The sequence below is a fragment of the Canis lupus genome, chromosome 14 (genome assembly GCF_011100685.1).
Source record: "Canis lupus familiaris isolate Mischka breed German Shepherd chromosome 14, alternate assembly UU_Cfam_GSD_1.0, whole genome shotgun sequence".
In the NCBI taxonomy this organism is placed as follows: Eukaryota; Metazoa; Chordata; class Mammalia; order Carnivora; family Canidae; genus Canis; species Canis lupus.
In genome coordinates this window covers 41,558,671-41,579,696 of record NC_049235.1, presented here as the reverse complement: position 1 = coordinate 41,579,696, position 21,026 = coordinate 41,558,671, and the positions used below count along the sequence as shown (strand labels likewise).

At 38.4% G+C, this 21,026-nt stretch overlaps 1 protein-coding gene across 1 annotated transcript in view; it reads right to left on the bottom strand.

Annotated features, from left to right (window-relative positions):
- The window catches only part of CREB5 (cAMP responsive element binding protein 5), a 494,262-nt gene that overhangs the window by 407,890 nt on the left and 65,346 nt on the right, over positions 1-21,026 (bottom strand). Inside the window, exon 2 of the mRNA XM_038557200.1 lies at positions 2,074-2,200. Coding sequence (XP_038413128.1) covers positions 2,074-2,160 — 87 coding nt within the window. The 5' untranslated portion in view covers positions 2,161-2,200. The remainder of the gene's footprint in view (positions 1-2,073; positions 2,201-21,026) is intronic.

Below are 21,026 nucleotides of genomic sequence, written 5' to 3'. Positions count from 1 at the left end.
TTCCACATGTAGCTCTGCAGGAACTCCAAAAGAAGGGCTCCAGTCCTAACTTGAAATCTTAACCAATAAAACTTTAAATATGACAGCTCAATTACCTGGGCTTAGAGAAGGAAGCAATAGGCTACTGAGGAACAGTCTTTTTGCCTGCGTTGCCACTCAATAATGAGGATAGCCTTTTCCACCTAAAGCCAAAGTCTACCTCCTTCTTTAGCAAAGAAGTGTGAGCCACACAGGGAGCAAATTTGAGACAGAAAAGGGATACAGCTTGACATCAGAATTCAGTCAGAGAGCTAGTCTTTTTCCCAGTTGACAAGCGTGGGCCAAAGGAAAAAAAAATGAAGAATTGAATCAGCAAAGATGTAGTGATAAAATATTTAAAACCCTGTAAGTAGTTAATCAACATATAAATTTAAAACATTTAATTCTCAGCATTCTCTAAATAGAAGCATACATATATATATGAGTTTTCATCCAAGTAGCTCATCAATTTCTAATACTATCCAAATCATTTGTTGATCTTTAAAAATGATTGCTGAACTTTTGTTTGACGTGCTGCTACTAGGTAAACAATGCCCCTGTCTGAGCCATGACTGACATAGGAATATACAGGGAACTTTTCCAATGACTTCCCCAATACCCTGATAATCGTTAGGCTAATTATGGAGTGTCAGTAGGTAGAGAATTTCTCTTAATATCAGCAATATTGTTCATGGTGCTGACTCCTCTCTCCTCTGCTGAACTGACAGAAATTGCATTCAAAATGTTTCCATCCATTGTATTACAGGGTATATATATATATATATATATATATATATATATATATATATTTCCTGTTCTCTGTTACCAACTAAGTCACACACAAAAACTAAACTTTCTAAATGTAAACTGAAGAAGAGAAGTGGCGTTTATAAGTTTGGACTCTAATCTCAGGGTGCTGGAGTTCGAATCATGACTTTGCTACTTGAGATTTAACTAACTGCTGGGTCTCACTTTCTTCATCTATGTAATATGGTGATGATCATAGTAACTCAAATGAATTAAGAATTGTGCTGAGAAAAAAGAAAAAAGGATTATGCGAGGGATGCCTGGGTGGCTCAGCGGTTGAATGTCTGCCTTCGTCTCAGGGCATGATCCCAGGATCTGGGATCAAGTCCCATATCAGGCTCCCTGCATGGAGCCTGCTTCTCCCTCTGCCTGTGTCTCTGTCTCTCTCATGAATGAATAAATAAATCTTAAAAAAAAAAAAAGAATTGTGCTGGGCACAGGATAATAACTATGTAAATACTTGCCCTCATTTTTATTATTAAAAGCAATGTGGCTAATGCCATGACAGTAGAGCATTCAGTGATTTTAGCAAACTTGGCCAAATAAATGAAAAGAGAACCTGTTTCCCCATACTTCACCCAGCCCCCACACTAACCCTTGCATGCACCATCTATACCAAATAGACTCTCATCTGTCAAAGCATGCCCAGAGAACCCTCATGTTTGTAGACTCAAATTCTTGCATGGCTCGAACTCACCCAGTCTCTTCCAGGATCCCTCAGATCTGAAGTGCCATGGAGGCTGCAGTTCCCAGAAGAAGCCATGGAAGAGCATCTCTAGGGGTAGTACTTCAGCTGGTGGTGGCCATAACCTGGGGCATTTACCCCAGGAATGTCATCTCACCCACTAGGAGTCCATCCATTATGGCCTCATGGACATGTGGGGAGGGGCACCCTGATAACAGGTAAACAAGGTAAACTGACTAGGGTACCATCCACCCAAGGACCTCCTTCCCAATCCCACCTCCCTCTCTAGGGGAGGGACGTAGGCACAAGCCCACTGGTAAGGCACCACACTGATTGGACCTATAAGGAGCTGACTGGCACCTATGCTGGCCAGGGAGAATAGATGAGACCCCTTGCTAGACAAAGGGTTAACCCTTTAGTTGCTGGATCAGAGAGCAGTCCAAGGGAGAAGCCTGGGCAGCTGGGCCAGTGGGACAGGATAGAGCCCAGAACAATGGTTACCTACTACCCACTATGGAAGAATTTTAATATTTTGGTAAATCTATAGCCTTACTAGTGCTTACCTCCTGAATATTAGGCCTGAATAGAACCATTCCAAGGGTCTTCAGATGAGGAAAAATCCTGTAGCTTTGTGCTTTGCATTTAGACATTTCTCTAGCATTCAACAAAGGGTGGCCAGTCTTCCCAGAGCTAGGGATTAAAAAAAAGAAAAAGATCTCCTTCTCAGTTTCTAGACTGCCACAGAAATTATCAAACTTAGCAGTAATAAGCATTTGGGCAACTTGTTAAAGGGAGTTTTTTGGATGAGATTTCCCCTGGGGTTTCAGTTCAAAGATCTGGCACTGGGCTCAGGATCCTGCATTTGTAATTCTGCTGCAAGTGCCTGGGGACCCCACTCTGAGTGACACTGATTTAGTGAATTCATAGATGGGCAGTGACCCAGGAGAAAGCTGGGGAGGGAACAGCAGAGTCAGCTGCCTGCAACACTAAAAAATATATATATGACCCCAGGCTTGTATACTTGAGATGAATCCTATAGCTGCTTCCCAGAAGGACACACACACACTCCTAGAGAAGGCTTCGCCTGGTCCCTTCTACAAACACTACTCAGAGGGACCTTTCCCATTAATTTTTTCATTCAAAGCTTTTTTTAACTGAGTTGACAGTGGTAGTGGAAAGGATGCTAGGTTTGTGGTTAACACCTTAGCTGAGCTTCACTGGAAAGTTTCTGTCTTTTCTAAGATGAATCTTCACCAGGTTTCTTCATTAACTTCTTTATTTTTAAAGTAGGCACCACACCCAGCATGGAGCCCAATGAGGGCTTGAACTCACAACCCTGAGATCAAGACCTGAGCTGATATCAAGAGTCAGATGCTTAACCAACTGAGCCACCCGAGTGCCCCTTCATTATTTTATGTGAAGGGGTAAAGATTTTCAAACAAATGGAATTGCAAAATGTATCCAGAGGCAGCAACATCCACAACATGATGGCTAGCTAACACCAGGTATTTTACTATGTGCCATGCCTTGGGCTAAGACCTTTATGTGTATTCTTTCAGATATTTTAATAAATAACCCTATGAGGTGGCTGGAAGTATTCCTATTTAAGCTGAGAAAATAATTTTACTTATTCTTTTATCTAAATGTTAATTAACATACAGTGCAATATTGGTTTCTGGAGTAGAATTCAGTGATTCATCACTTACATACAACACCCAGTGCCCTCCTTAATGTCCATCACTCATCTAGCCCATCCCCCACCCACTTCTCCAGCAACCTTCAGTTTGTTCTGTTATTAAGAGTCTCTTATGGCTTGTTTCCCTCTCTCCTTTTCTTCTTTTCCCCTTTCCCATATGTTCATCTGTTTTCTTTCTACAACTCCACATATGAGTGAAATCATATGGTATTGTCTTTCTCTGACTCACTTATTTCACTTAGCATAATAATCTCTAGCTTCATCCATGTTGCTCCAAGTGACAGGATTTAACTTTTTGATGACTGAGTAATATTCTCTTGTGTCTATATATATGCTACAGAGAAGACAGTTTTAGAGCAGTGAGTAACTTGCCCAGGATTGCACATCTGGGGTGTAGCCAAGCTGTGAGAGAGACCCAGAACACTCGTACCAGTGCCAGCACCTGCCAGAGCTTGGTGGGACCTGGAGCACGCATGAGATCAGAGATTTGGCAGGTGTGCCCATTGTTCACTCCTAGCTCGTCTGCATGTAGTGCTACTGAGGCTGCATAGGTGTTCAGTGAGAGCCAAAATGAGTGTGAAATAAGCCCGCTTCATCTATGGCTGAGTGGCCTGAGAGACGTGGACAGTGACAGCCCTGAGAGTACCTGCTTCCCTTTCAAACCAGAACCTTCTTGGAACCCAGAAAAAAAAGGATATGCCATTCAAAGAAACATAAATGAATAAGGAACCCTGTCTTACTCAGGTTACATCGCTGCACTGGCCAACCAGTCACATACACTAAAATGATGACATCAGGGTAAAGGGAAAGATAGGGCAGCCCTCGCTTGCTTTTCCATTCAGTCTTTCCTTACTCATGAGTAAACAGAAGGCAGAGTTTGGGCAGGATATATTCATGTCAAGAACTGAAATAAAGGGGCACCTGGGTGGCTCAGTTGGTTAAGTGGCTGCTATTGGCTCAGGTCATGATTCCAGGGTCTTAGGATGAAGCCCCTCATCGAGCTCCCTGCTGTATGGGCAGCCTGCTACTCCCTCTCCAATGCTTGTGCTCTCCCACTCTCTCTCTCTCTCTCTCTCTCTCAAATAAATAAAATCTTCAAAAAAGGGAGTGGCCACCTGGGTGGCGCAGTGGCTGAGCATTTGCCTTTGGTTCAGGTCATGATCCTGGGGTCCTAGGATCAAGTCCTGCATCAGGCTCCCTGTAGGGAGCCTGCTTCCCCCTCTACCTGTGTCTCTGCCTCTCTCTGTGTGTCTCTCATGAATAATTAAGTGAGGTCTTTAGAAAAAAAAAAAAAAAGAACTGAAATAAAAGACAGTTGAGTTCATTTTGTGCAGTGTTTCTACTGCTCTGGTTAAGAACACAATACACATATACACAGGAGCCACAAAATATAAATTGTGTGAGTTCTGTGATTCCATATACAAGTTCACCTATATTTGCGTTTATAACTGGCATTGCACAACATAAAGATTAATGGTAAGATGAATGCTAACAACTTAATATTTAAATTTTGTGTTACTTAGAATGACACATTAAATAGCAAATTGAAAACACCGTAAGTCAAGAGATAGCTATGAAAGCAAGGAAAAACTTTTCTATTTAATATCTGGTTTTGGTGGGGAGGGGCACATGAGCAGGGAGAGAGGGAGAAGGGAAAGAGACAGAGAATCTCAAGCAGACTGAATGCTCAGTGCAGAGCCTGATGCAGGGCCTCATCTCAGGACCCTTAGATCTGTGACCTGAGCCACAATCAAGAGCCAGATTCTCAACCAACTGAGCCACCCAGGTGCCCCTCTATTTAATATCTTTACTGACATGTTCCCCCTGTCTTTTGAACAAGGGACTTTGCACTTTTTGTTAGCACTGGGTCCAAGAATTATGTAGCCAGCTTCAACTACAGACAAATGATTGAAGATATCTGTCATGCCTTCAGGTCCATGCTCACTATGCTAAGAGCAGGCAAGCAGAGCAGGAGATTTAGTGGCCTCAGCTTTGTCATTTCCTGTGTTGTGACCACGGCCACTTTTTAAACCTCTCTGAAGTTCAGATTCTTCACCTGTAAAATGGAGCTAATGACACCTCCCAGGATATTACAAAGATTGAATGAGTTAATATGTGTAAAATACTTAAAACAATGCCTGGTACACAATAATTACTGAAAACAAAATTTTCAGTAGAAGGCTGTTATGCCTTCTAAGATTTGGGGGAGAATTTAATAAAATGATCTGTTTCAAATGCCTAGCACTATTTAGCATTTAGAATGTGCTCTGTAAATGTTGCATAAAATTGCATGGAAGCTATAATACTTAAGCTCTATGGATGAGAATGGAGGAAGCAATCCAATTAGCCTCAAATTAAAGACCTTACTATAAGCCACTTGTATTTGAAGGAGAAGGGACAGTTACATTAACAAATCTGCTCTGAGCGTGTGGGCAACAGAGCAATGCTATACAAGCTGATGTTCTAGTTGAAATGATCACCTTCTAGTCCTGACCTACAAATGCATTTTATGCCAGCAGTTGTGTAATTATATTAATTCTTGTGTGGTTTGGATTTGCTATAATAATACCTTAAAATCTCAACAGGTAGAGCTTGAAAATGCCATGCTCTTGCATTGGAAGTGAGGGTAAATATCAACTCTGAAATGTTGTTTAACAACAGGACAGTCTGGTCACCTGACTCAAGCTTGGGGAACCTCACCTGGAAGGTGATCGGTTGCTGATGGCTTGGAATATTCCTATAGGGAATTACTGTATTCACCACCTTATAAAAATTAATGCCTTCTTTTGAACCTGGCTGAAAATCAAAAGCTTTGCCTACCCCAAAGAGTATTAGAGTGTTAACATCCCTATAAAAGTTACACTTATCTTAATGTGTTCCTTTTTTTTTTTTGAGAGGCTTGATTAAATAAAAAACTACTTTTTTTCCTGCCTTGAGATTAAGTGAAAGAGATTGACACCTGCTCTAAATAATGACCCAGAATAAGAGTGCTGTGTCAGCACACTCCAAAAATTTTAGTCATTTCCTTAAGATCAATGGTAAGTGGAAAGTAACGGTTTTACAATAATTAGGAGTGTTTTATATATACGGAAGGTTCATTTAGACTAAAGCGTTATTGATATCACATAAATTAGTATTGAGCGTCACCTCGCCTGAACTGATATTTCACATACCACCTCTTTTTATATCATCATTAACCACATGTTTAACTCATGTACTGCTGACGTGGAAGGTTATACTCATCTCTTTCGGGGCATTCATAAGTACCTTATTTAAATGATTCTTGAGAATTTCAGTAGCTTTTAAACCTAATTGATCAGCAATTCCTCCTCATTCTTACATGAAATGGAGTATTTAAAACCTGGAAAGTTACTCTCAGCCTCATTTGAATCATGAAAATTATCCACTGATAAAGTCAGAAAATATAAAGCTTCCCTCTCCCCACTGTCCTCCTCCCCCATCCTGATTTTAACATATTCTGTCTATAGCTCTCACAACAGTGCCCTTACATGACCCTTAAAGAGAGTGCAGTACAAACAGTACACTGGGACATTGTGCTGTTTAGAAAAACCATCTATTTTCAGGACTGCCATGGCTACTTAATGCTCTGCCAAAGTCTGAGAAGGAAAGAACCCCCTTATTTGTGTGTATCACCTCTGGTTCAAGCCCATTATATATTTTATCTCATTTAATCCTGGCAACTCTGAGTAGAAGATGTTATTACTCCTATTTTGTTGATGGGACTTCTGAAGCTCAGAGAGGCTAAGTAATTTGACCAAGGTCACACAGCTAATCAATAAGGCAGCTGGGTTTCAAACCTCATTCTGACCCCAGAATCATCTCCACTGTGCATCACATCCTGCTGCAGCAGCCTTTATTTCAAAACACTACATCTCTCCTTTTAACCCTCCTGCATAACATTTTATCATTCTGTTGAGCAACCCATCTGTGTGTGTGTGTGTGTGTGTGTGTGTGTGTGTACATATATATAGGCAAAGGTTGGAAACTGCTGTGCTTCTCAGTGATCATTTTCTTGGGAGACGTATCCATTCACAGATTGAGTCCTGTGTTTGTGGAGGAGAGTAGAAGACTTTTGTGATCATGGGCATGGGACTCTACATAGCAAGATCTTGGCTATGATAGGTAATCCAGGTATATCATGACCCTGCTTGTGTTGGGGCGACTGTGGTCTAGAGAGCCAGCAGCTTGCCACAGCACTTATCATGAGAGTATAATGAACAGAGTTTTTACCTTAACCCCAGTGACAAGACATATCAGTAAAGGCAGAAAGGTTGCCATTGCTGGTATGGGGGCTGGAGGGATATTCAAAACATTGACTGAATTTGCCAGAAGACAGATGCAGACACTTAAGGTTGCTGGAACACTATTTTTTTCTTTCATTGCAATAGTCACTCATCCATGTTCCTTTATGGACTCAGATTTGGAGGACTCTACATAAAAATAAAAGGTTTAAATTAGGGTAACACCTTGAGAAATACAAGGGCTTACTCTTCTTCTCCATAGCCAGTGAGACCCCTTATGGTTCTCTCTTTTACTTTTTTTTTTAAGATTTTATTTATTTATCTATCTATTTATTTAGAGAGAGAGAGAGAGCACACACATGCAAAGGCAGGGGGGTGGGGAAGGGAAAGAGGGAGAGAAAATCTCAAGCAGACTCCATACACTGAGCACAAAGTCCAAGGCAGAACTTGATTTCATGACCCTGAGATCATGACCTGAGCTAAAATCAAGCATCGGACGCCTAACTGACTGAACTATGCAGGTGACCCTCTCTTTCTTTCTTTCTTTCTTTATTCCACATTTTATTTATTTACTCATGAGAGACACACAGAGAGAGGCAGAGACATAGGCAGAGGGGGAAGCAGGCTCCCTACAGGGAGCCTGATGCAGAACTCAATCCCAGGACCCCAGGATCATGACCTGAGCCAAAGGTAGATGCTCAACAACTGAGCCACTTGGGTGCCCCTCCCTTACTGTAATTTGGCATCATCTTTTTTTATGGTTATAAAAGATTCCACTATTTAGCTTTAATCAATTCACTAGAATGGATATTTGTATAGTTTCCAATTTGTTGCTATTGTAATCAGTACTATAATAGATGCCTCTCCGTGTACTTGTACATACATATGTGATGACTCTTCATAGAAATGGCACTGTAGCATCACAGATTATGCACGTCTTAACTGTTGTTACATACTGCTTGAGAGCCTTTTACCAACTGACTGTCCAAACTGCAATGAGAAGAATGCCTCCTGTCCCCACATCCTTGTCAACAAGGTATAGGTTTAAAGAGCTAAAAGTTTTGCATGAGATATCAAAAAGATGAAAGTCTATCTTATAAGCAAAACTGAAACTGGTGGTTTCTACAGAGAATTCTACAAAGGGAGGACTATACAACAAATGTAAGAGATTTTAACCACAGAATTAACATTCATAAATCATTGGAACAATAGCTAATCCCTTGATGATTTTGAATTAGTGTGTAAGTCTGTCCCATACATTTCATTCAATTAGGATGACTCTGTGAAGCTCGTATCATTATTATCATCCTCTTACATTCTGTAGCTGAAGGAACATAATGACAGAGAGATACAGTCATTTGCTTGTATGGCTGTTAAGAAGTGGAACTAGAATTCTTATCTTCATTTTTCTTTTATTGTGGTAAATATACAGAACATAAAATTTACCTTTTTAGCCATTTTTAATTAACAATTTGGAGGCATGAAATACTTTCATACTATTGTGTAATGATCACCACTATGTATTTCCAGAATGCTTTCATCATCCCTGTACCCACTAAACAGTAACTCCTCATTTCCTCTCTCCCTGGAACTGAGACTTGAGCTCACAAAACCTGAGGTTAAAGCCCAAGACTTCAATACCAGGATCTACTGCTTTGAATGGTTCCACCACTTTCTCCTTTATTGTGCATCTGAATTAAACTCTGGTTTTAGTGTTTTCTTTTCATGAGGAGGGCTTTGTGTGGTAGAGGAATAGCAGCCATAGAATACTTCCAGAATAATGGAGGCTTTGTGGCAAAGGTGGGATCATCAGGGCAAAAGCCTTGGCATTGCTGACTTACCATTACTGAATGTGCCTGTAGTAGTTCTAACTGTTAAACATGAAGGCCAAGGTTTTACATTAAGCTGATGAATCCATTTTTTAATCAAAGGAAGAACAGTTTTTATTCTGATTCACTAATCCAAATAGACTGACCAAGGGGCAGCTGTGGCATGTATGGATCTCCTCAATGAAAATCCTCAATATCCCACAGTCTGGAAGAAGAGGGAGATGCTGTCCTCCAGGTGCTGGCTCCAACCCAAAAGACCCAGACAGATGAGATCCCTACGTCTCCTTATCTTTTTATGTTGATCCCACCCTATCCTAAATTTTGCTTTCCCAAATAGAGCCTTCTGGAATACAGCTGCCATCACTCATTCAGTTGTCAAGGGGTGAATGGCTGCCTTTTTGGAAGAATACCACTCTGTAAATCAGCCACCAGGTGCTGTTTATCCCACTGATGGATGTCACACATCCACACATATGGGACCTGAACCAGAGCTATGGATTTTTTTTTCCAATCCACATATTGGATTTTTTCTTTGTATTTTAAACTTTTTAAACTGCTGTTTTAGAACAAATTCTTCTTGAGAAATCAGTTTCCACATATCATTTAGCACTCCAATCCAAAGCACTACAAGAAAACATCTCAAGACAATGCCTGTATATTTTCAGGGTGTTTAAAATGTATTATAGAGTATCTTCATAGAAAGACATCCAGATTTTTTTCTTTTTACAGCCCAGTGAAATGAAAAAAGGCTAAATAATCCAGAATATAAAGAGGACAAGGGGAAAGGAACCAAATGAGATAGATATAGACCAAGACAGGGACAATGCAGAATACAGAAGTTATAGCTTCATTTTTACAGTTACCTGGTATTCCTCAACTTGCCAAAAAGAAAAGAATAGCATCCAAGAGTTATAGTCCTGTCTTAAAATAAAAATAAATTGCAATTAAAATGATTAAACTAAGTAAAACAGACACAGGAAACATATAGAAAAAAAATATATTTCCTGTCCACTAAGCCTCTGATCCCATTAAATACTTAAATAATATCTTCCTGACATCATGACTGTAGAAATAACATGTTACTTTCATATTTATGACATCAAGAGATTACTGGTTTATGAAAAAAAGATGTTTAATTTGCAAGTTTTGAATGGCACTGATACAGATTAGTATATGTTACAGAATTAGATATATATGCTATCTCAGCTAGTTTTATATTTTGTTATAAACGTCCCCAACAAGTATAAAAATATCACCTAAAATAAAAATATAAATGTGTCTTATGACAATAAAAGCATATCTGCCTCATATCCAAAAAGAAAGGAAAGTATATGTATGTGTGTGTGTGTGTGTGTGTGTGTGTATATATTCCCATTAACCCACATTCTTCCTTCTAGAGCTTTATCTAACTCCTTCTTGGGCACGATGCCATATATCTATAAGCCTTTGTATCTTCTGATTAAAAGAAAATAAGTGTAGAATCATGTTTGCTACAGTCTGCTGCCAAAAGCCCATGTCTATAATCCATCATTAAAATGTGACAGTGTATGGCTACAAAGAAAGAAAAATCTCAGTTGTCATGCTCATTTGCAAATGTTTCAGGGGCTGGAGATCCTTTGGCAATCCTGCTGTTTCTAGGTTATTTGTGGAATAACCAGTTTAATTGAGCCGATGATTGCCTTGTGCCTACACTGCACTTCTGACTTAGATCTTTATTTTCCACAGTTGGCACCAATTTGTGCTACGTGGCAAGGGAATGGCATGCATTCAGCAAGCCCAAATTCCAGAGTTTCAGCCCACCCCTTCTTTGTCCTTGCCAATCTGATTTCTGAGGAATTTGCCTAGAGTTGCTACAGGGGAAAAAATGGAGAAGGTACTCCTTGCCCTCCTTTCAGACCATTTCATAGAATACCTCTTTGGCTTAAGATTTTTAGCCCCATTAGGGCAAAGGCATTTTATGCCTTTATTGAAATGAAGACCTGTTTAGGATGTTCTCTATAATTGGAGCACACCCCCCCACCCCCATCGAATGGAATATACAATGTGGACCAACCTGTTGCAACCTGGAGAATAGTACAAGTCAGATATTTGCTACCCAACAGAGCCAGTTGGAAAAAGAAAAGGGTGGGGGGAACCTGGGTTAACACCAACCTTGTCCTGACATGCAGCAAGGCTATAGCATGCAGGAAAATTGAAAACAGAAACATCAGGAAGATCAGTGAGAAGGCAGGGCCCTTTTTTCTTCCTTTACTTTGTTCCTAACAAATGTTCATCCTCATCCACTCTAAATCATGTCATTTAAATGAAGCCTGTGTAAAAGGGAAGTTCATATTGCAAAACCAGTGTGGACAGAAACTGCCCTTGACCACTATGGAAATGGCTATAGCCTGCTTTGAAATGGGCTTGTTCTCCTCGAGAGTAGGTGAGTACCCCCAGCTAGTTGAATCTTAGAATTCTAAGTTGATGATAAAATTAACAGATGTCATTTAAAAGAGCTTTCATGAAATGCCTGAGTGGCTCAGTTGGTTAAGTGTCCAACTCTTAGTTTCAGCTCAGGTCATGACCTCAGAGTCCTATATCCAGCCCTGTGTTGGCCTCCATGTTCCATGGGGAGTCTGCTCAAAGTCCCCTCTTGTGCACGCTCTCTCTAAAATAAATAAATATATTAATTAATTAACTAATTAATTAAAATAGCTTTCATTCAGGACAACTGGGTGGCTCAGTTGGTTAAGTGTCTGATTCTTGGACAGAGCCCCACATCCGGCTCTGTGCTCAGCAGGGAGCCTACTTAAGCCTCTTTCTCTCCTAAGCCTCTTTCTCTCCTTCTGCCCCTCCCCATTCCACTAGTGCACATGTGTGCTTGCTCGTTTATAAAATAAAATAAAATAAAATAAAATAAAATAAAATAAAATAAAATAAAATAAATAAAATAAAATAAATAAAATAAAATAAAATAAAAATATAAAACAGCTTTCATCTTCCATGAGAAGAATCTAACACAGGCCCTCTTCCAATAAAATTTTAGACAACATTTTCAGGTATGTTTGAATTTCATCTAAAAACCTCCAAATAGTTTCCTCCTATATTCCCTAAGGAAGTAACTACAATTCCTTTCCTCCTTCAGAGAAGAGAAATAAGCTGTATTCTTTCAAAGTAGGATGAAAGATAATTTTGATGGACATTTCCAAATAGATAAAAGTTACTCCAATTCAAAGAAGGCATAAGACCAACAAGTACGCTAAAACAAAATAGGAAAAGTATGGTAATTCCTTTACCCTTCCTTTATAAAAACAAAAATTCAAGGGTTAAAAGATGAATTTGCAGAGGCACCTGGCGGCTCAGTCAGTTAAGCATCTACCTTCAACTCAGGTCATAATCCCAGGGTCCTGGGATGGAGCCCCACATCAGGCTCCCTGGGAAGTCTGCTTCTCCCTCTCCTTCTGCCCTTCTCTCTGCTCATTCATTTTCTCTCTCTCTCTCTTTCTCTCTCTCAAAAATAAAATAAAATAAAATAAAATAAAATAAAATGAATTTGCAAACAGGCTTCTTTTCATGACAAAGTTTTGAGCAATGTTGTTCTATCCTAGGTAAAACCAAATCAGATCCAACACTCAACAGGCATGATATATCATTGAATTATGATAAGCACAGAATCCAATGTGGGTGAAGTTTGTGCTAAATATTGAAAGATGGGGGATTGTCTCTTAATATGAATTATAAGAAAAAAGCAAAGGTTTCTGAAGAACACTTGACTCTCCACAGGATTATGTTACTTGTGTTAAGGACTAATGTATCTGAAATTATTATAGCTACTTGGCTTTCTTGCTTACATAAAGCAAGGTATATCTTTCCCCATCTCTTTACTATTAATCTACATATGTCTTTGCATTTAAAGTACATTTCTCATAGACAACATATAGTTAGTTCGGTCTTGTTTCTTTTTCCACTTTAGTAGTCTCTCTCTTTTAGACCATTCCCATTTCAAGTGATTGCTAATGTAGCTGGAATTATATCTATCATATTGGTAAATACTTCATATGTGTTGCTCTTATTCTTTTAGGGTTTTTCCTTTTGTCTTCTACTCTTTTTCTGACTTCCCAGCTTCTAATTGACATTTTATATGATTTCATTTCTTTTCTCTTAAGATATCAATTTATAGGGACACCTGGGTGGCTCAGTGGTTGAGCATCTGCCTTCGGCTCAAGGCGTGATCCTGGGGTCCAGGGATCGAGTCCCACAACAGGCTCCCTGCATGGAGCCTGCTTCTCCCTCTGCCTGTGTCTCTGCCTCTCTCTGTGTGTCTGTCATGAATAAATAAATAAAATCTTTTTTTAAAAGACTCTATGTCTGTCATGAATAAATAAATAAAATCTTTTTAAAAATAAATATAAAAGATTTTATTTATTCATGAGAGTCACAGAAAGAGAGGCAGAGATACAGGCAGAGGGAGAAGCAGGCTCCATGCAGGGAGCCTGTTGTGGGACTCGATCCCTGGACCTCAGGATCACACCGTGAGCTGAAGGCAGACGCTCAACCACTGAGCCATCCAGGTGTCCCTAAATAAATAAAATCTTTTTTAAAAAGATATCAATTATACTTCTTTTTTAAAAATATTTCAGTGGTCTTCCTAGAATTTGCAATAAACATTTACATCTTAATCCAAGTCCACTTCAACACCATCCTCCATCAGAGGTCATCCAGGCACCTTATAACAGAGAATTCATTCCCAAATTCTCTCCCTTTCTTCTCTTATTCATAAACTATAATTGCCCAATGCATTGTTGCTATTATTAATTTGAACAAACTGTTTTCTGTTAAATAGTTGTTAATTTTCAGCTGTGAGAATGGGATTGATGACTTCCAAGCTCTTTACATATTGGACTGGAACCCAGAAGTCAACCTTAATTTACATCACAGTGAGACCAGGAGAGATCAGAGAAAAGCTAATTAAGATGTAGCAGAAACAGTAATGAAACCAGAATCCATAATCAATCATCGTAATATCAAAGTAACCAAGAAAAGTTGAAATAAGTAGGGAGATGGGAGGGTTATAGCAGAGAGAAGGACTAGGAAGAAAGATATTTGAAAAATCTAAAACTTTAAGCTTGTTGCTTTCTTTATGAAATGCAGTCTGAGGAAACAAAGTTTCTGAGAGGTGAGTCAGACCCAACAGGAATATTTAATGTTTCTTTGCTAAAAAGCATCATCACCTTATGGACTGAAAAAGATTGCTATACTTAAAAAGGACAAATGAGTAAACAAAGAAGCAACATCCAGCCTGAACTCACTAATGCTTAAATTGGGTCACAAGACAGACAAGGTCTGAGTTATAGGACTGAGGTATCACCTGTACCTGGAAAATCTCTTCATTCTCCCAGTCTCCTTTACCACACCTTTGAAAACAAGGCTTTGATGAGATAAACTACAAGATCACTCTGTTCTGAACTTCTAAAACCCTATGTCAGGTATATTTGCAATAGAAATGTTGATCTATCATTGGTCAAGAGCACGAGTGAGCTGGAAAGACCCAAAGGTGAAAGCCTACAAGACAAATATTGCATAACTCATGACGTGTAGTCCCACATCATCCTGGGCTGCGAGAAGCAAAGCCATGGGATGTAGAATAAACCTTGCACGTGAGGAGAGAATCAAAGTAGGGGCAAGCACAGCATGGAGTCCCAGAGGTCAAGATCTTCTGAAGTATAGCGCTGCCCCTCTGATGGACAATGGGGAGAACAAGAAGGCTCTTTAAGACATTTCTAAAATGGCCACATTTGGAAAAGAAGGATGTCCTCTGGATGGACCTTGGCTAGAAATGCAAAGGTTACTGGGGTGCCTGGGGGGGGTGGGGGGGGCGCTCAGTTGGTTGGGCATCCAACTCTTGGTTTCAGCTCAGGTTGTGATCTCGGAGTCATGGGATTCAGTTTGGCAGAGGGCTCCACGCTCAGGGAGTCTGCTTGAAAATGCTCTCTCTCTGTCCCTCCCCCCACTCACACATTCTCTCTTTATCTCTCTAAAATGAATAAATAAATATTTTTTAAAATGCAAAGGTTAGGAAATGGATGCCCAAACATAGAAAATAAAATGTCTTCTTAGAACAGAGCAGGTGAGGAAAAAAGGACACCAGAATAGAGAAATAGAAGTGAAAACGAGGAAACAGGGACAGAACCTCATTTGTTGTTCTTATATTTAATGAGAAGAACCACAGCCAATCTTTCCTGGAGGCCACAGAGATACTTAGGGTAAGCCAAAAGAGGGTCTTACAGGCAGCTGTCACCAAAAGGGGCACTGAGGGCCACTGACTGCCTGCAAGAATTGGAGCAGATCTCATACCTCAGCAAAATTTACAGCAGCACAGTCTTAACGGAGCAATTCTTTGATGGCCAGTTGATCTGATTTCATATATTTCATATTATAGTTTTATTGGAAAGTGTGAAAATATTTTAAATACAAGCTTTATTTGCTCATATAATTGTTTTCCAAAAAGATTCATTCTATAGCATGTAATAGCCTATTAGTAATGACAAATGAAATCCAATTAAGATCAGGGAAAGAAGAGGGAGAAAAATGAAAAACATCTGTTGAGTGCTTATGTGCCAGGCACAGTGCTAGGCAACTCAGATGGGCTCATTTAGTCCTCATATCATCCTTTTAGAGAGGACTTCTTACACATTAGGACAACTCCTAATTCCCAAGAATACATATAAATTACTGAAATCTCTACAAGGGCTGAAGACCATACCAATACATATGAAGAAAAAATGTTTTTGATAAAATTATAACACTAAGTTTAAAATAGAGCAGATAACCAAGTGATGATACAAATATAATTGTTTTATCCTCTAACTTTTAACTGAAAAAAATTAACAGCTAATGCAATAAGGTGATAGATGAGACTCTGAATTGCTTTCTTTCCTCTATTTTAGAAGCAAAATTTTAAAAAGTTATCAACAAAGCCTTTCAAAATTTCAGTCAACAATAAAACATATATAAAAGAAGGCACGTAATACACATTATACTCAACCCATCTTTCAAAGAGTTAAAAATGTGTAAGCAAAGTCTAAATTTAAGTCCAAATCATAAACTTGACTTGAACTCTGTTGTCAATTGCCAGGAAAAGCATTCCAGACTCTAAGAAACTGTTTGATTTTTTTTTTCTTCATAGCATCAAGAAAAAACTGGAAAGCTTATAGGGCCCATGGCATGTAAATTGTAGCCATCAGGAGAAAAACCCACCGTACTAACAAGTGATGCTTTCAAAGTCATTTTCTCACCATCCTTTATAATGCTGCCACACCAACAGGGTAAAAGATGGGATAGAAAACTCTTCTACTTTAAAATCAACCAAATGATGCAGAGGAAAAAGTAGCACTTTGCCAAAACCTCAAGGTTAAAAGTAATAAGGAGAGAGGTGTCTGTCAGCATCCAGAAGAGTTTTGCAAACAATAGATGCAAAACATCAGAGTCTCCAAAAGGAAAATTTTCTTTTTAGTGCCACTTTTGGAGAGTGATCAGTAGTGTATTTCATTTCTGGTTTAATAAGGTTATTAACAGTTGCTTTTTTTTTTTTTTAAGAAAAGAGCAAAGGAATATTTTCTGTGAAAGTTTGTCGATAAGCATTAGTGTGGTAAAAAAAATTGTGTGCCTTTTTATGAACAGTCTACACAGTAGAATAAAACACTATCTACATGAGCTTTCACACAGCACAGCAATTAATTAACTTATCTCTGTGAACACTGTTCTCACTGAAACTTATTAAAAGTCTGATTCATCCCCAAAGCCCCAGGCAATCATCAATTGCTTCATAATAATACAAAAGAAAAATAAGCTTTGGTTATGTTCTCATTTAATATCCTAAGAAGATCCTCTTTGCCCTCTGTCTTTGTTTGAAAATATCTCTATTAAGAGGGTTTTTTTTTTTTTAAACCTTCCCACTTGACATGAAATATGTTATGGCAGGGAACTGTGGGAGTAAATTACAGAGCCTCCAGGATACCAGATTAAGAGGAGAAGCTGGACTTTCTCAAAGACACACAAATCATTCAACATGCAGCACAACAGGGCATACAGTGTGTTATCGATGCCGAGTTCCAAGCACCATTGTTAATACAGACCAGAAGAGGAATTGTTCATTAAATAATAAAAGGGGGGAGGGGAGGGAATGCTCAGACTTCAGCGTTCAAGAAGCCAGCAGCGGAGGGACGCTGGTTTCACAAGTATTAAACAGCTTAAGAGTTATTAGTCTGCTTAGGATTTTGGTTTCATTCAACTCTCCCAAATAGCAACCTAATGACTTCTCAGCAGAGACTACAGTTTATGAACCATATATTTTTTAAAAATGTTTGATATACTTGACCATATCAATAGCGCCCTCTACAGGAGGTTTCAAACCCACACCTTCAGTTTTCAATTTTAAGAAAGGCTAATAAGTAGGGTGAACGCTATCAGACACAAGATGAAAAATTGAATAAAACTGATAAGTTTGAAGAAAAATCTGAAATGTTGATGATGTCTCCATTTTATGTGAAAATTTAGTAATTTGGAACAAAGCAAAGCAAAACAAAACCATAGCTAGTAGCCCTAGGTGATTCTGCTTTTGGTGGTGGTGGTGGTGGTGGTTTGTTAACGCTCAGTCATTTAAGATAAGAACATTGAAATTCACAATGTGTCTTTTTTTTTCTTTTTATTCGTATCTCAAAAACATATTAGCTTTCCCTTTTCAATGATTTGCTAGTTGCAATATTGTACAGTGTTACTCAGATTCCCTTTAAGATACAAACAGTTCACTTTTTGAGAATGCATTAATAACTAATATATATATCTTTCAAATTATATTTATTTTTCTAATAAACAGTAGAGATTCTTAACTGGAGGCTTCTGCATGTGAGCAAGTCCTGATGCTGATAAAATATGTCTATATGGTCCCTTTCACTATTTCTTATATTCCACATATGACAATTGTCTTTCTCTGATTGACTTATTTCACTCAGCATAACGCAAACTGAATTTAAATAAATTATATTAAAATAAATAAGTAAATAGAATTCATCATCAAAACAAACACAAACCAAAATATGTCTGTATGAATCCTTAAAAGTGTGACTGTTGAATTACTACAGAGAGTTCCTCTCCATGTAGGTGGTTCCAAATCCAGATTCAGAACGTAGAATCTGCCTGAAGAAATTGTTAGGACTAAATTTTCTGACTCATATCACTACAGCCTTGGGAGTCAGAGGCAGACTTCTTATCTCAACTATAATAGAGTGAATGACCTTGCAACAATGATTTAATCTCACCTTATTTTAGCAAGTTATCACAATTTGGGGGAAATTGACTTCTGATTTCAGAGTTATCTCAAGAGTTACTAGAAGTGACACAATAAATGCCAACTCTAAAAGCTGAAGTGTTATTATTTTGTGTGATCTACACAAGTAGTGAACAAGTAATTCAGAGGCTGCTTTACTTTCCACTTTGCTGAGCCTTTTTACAATTAACTTTTCTGTGTCTTAGTTTCTTCATCAAAAAATAATAATAATAATTAAAAAGTTCTGTTTGAAGGAATATTTAGATCCAGAAACCTAGAAATATGCTAGATTCGATATATAAACATCTTTTTTTAATAGTTGAGCTATGTAACAAAGGAAGGATAAACAAATCATTGAGCTCATAAGAGCTAGAAAGCAGGTGTTAGCTGAATCTATGGCTATCGTATAAGCATTTGCCAATCTTTGTAACCAAGACGCTTGAATTTTAATGGCCACACTGAGTCCTAAGTAAGATGAGGACTTGGAACTGAGACTTCATATAAAGCCCAAATAATGAAGGGGCATGCCTTCCACATAAACCATGTAAAGGGAAATAACAAAAAAGTCTCAGCCGAGGTTCTGGATTGGGATATTACATCTTCCCTGAAAATTTACAACCACAGGCCTGTCCTATAAAAGCTTGTGGTTAAGTTGACACTACTGTGCAATCTAGGAAGGCTCAAGCCAAGAAATTAACCTGATGTGGACCCAGATAGGTAGGGACCTCTCTCTGAGGGACTGACTCACAACTCAGGTCTTACAGGATTGCTACAGATACAGCTGAATAATAACTCAAAATCCAAAATTATGAAGTACATGAGGAAACAGGTCCCATGAGTGAGAGCCGGCAGAAACAATAACAGCTGAATTAGACTGCCAAGAATTTTGAATATTGGAATGGACCATACAGAAAATAAAATAACCAGACATAAAATGTTAATAAAACAAATATGAAATAAAAAAAAAACAGAGAAAGTAATAAAACACTTTCAAAACACCAGGCAGATTTGAAAAGGAACCAAATATTTAAAAAATTAAAAATATAATTTAAAACCACAATGGATAGCTTAATAGATTAGTCACAGTTGAAGAAAGAATTGATAAAACGGAAGGTTACACTCAAGAAATCAACCAAAACACAGGAGAGACAAAGACGTGGCAGCTGTGAAAGAATGGTTGTGAGAAAAAGAATGAGACATTTAATAAATGTCTAACTGGAGTTCAAGAAGATTATTTTAGTGAAAATACCAATAACATTGGCATACAATATTTGAGAAGAGATGAAAGATATAAATGTTCAGATTCAGAAAACCAAGGAGGATAAATAATAAACTCACATCAAGACTCATCGCAGTAAAGCTGCAAAATACCAAACACATAAAGACCATACTAAAGCATCTAAAGGAAAAAAGACAGATTATCCATAAAAAGATAAACTAGCAGTAGACTTCGTAAAAGCAACAACAAATTCCAGGCTGTAGTGGAATAAAACCTACAAACCGTTCAGAGAAATTATTAACCTAGAATTTCACATATAGCAAAAGTATAAGGATGATGGGGGCAGCCTGGGGAGCTCAGTTGGTAAAGCATCTGACTCTTGATTTCAGATCAGGTCATGATCTCAGGGTCATGAGACTGAGCTCTGCACTGAACTCAAGTCGGCTCTGTACTGGGTGTGGAGCCTATTTGAGATTCTACCTCCCTCTGCCCCTCTCCCCCTTAAAAAAAGTATAAGGGTGAAATAAAGACATTTCACACAAACTAAAAGTGATACAATTTACTGCCAGAAGACCTTCAAAATTTAAAGAATATACTTCAAATTTATAGGAGCAGAGAAGGAAGATGAGATGCCCAAAAGGAAGACAGATAAAGACAATGCAAACAAGTGGGTGAATCTAAACACTGACAGTATAAAACAACATTAATGAAACAGTAGATTCATATTGAATCAGTAGAATTGAAACAGTAAAAAAAGTTGGCCACAAAATAGTGGGCAATAATATGTGAGATGCAGGGGAGTGATCAGAGTAAACATATATATGGATATATAAATATACTCATATAAATCAGATAAAATGGAGCTATTGTGATAGAAGTGAGGGCAGGAGATTCCTACCAGCTATGTTTCATAGGAGCTATGACCATGAAGTCACAGGGCTCTAAGGAATGAGCTGGAAACTCACTAGACTGCAACTTATCTAGGGAAATTCACGACACTAACATTCTGTGTCTATTACTTTGTTTTCATAACATTCATGTTTTTATTTTAAATGATTATAAAAAGCCATATGCCTTTTTTTAGCAGTTCTTGGAAAAAGCTTATTAATTTGCCTTCTTTTTTTAAGTATAGTTGACACACAATGTTACATTAGTTTCAGTGATTCAACAAGTCCAAACCTTTCTGCTATGCTCACAAGTGCAGCT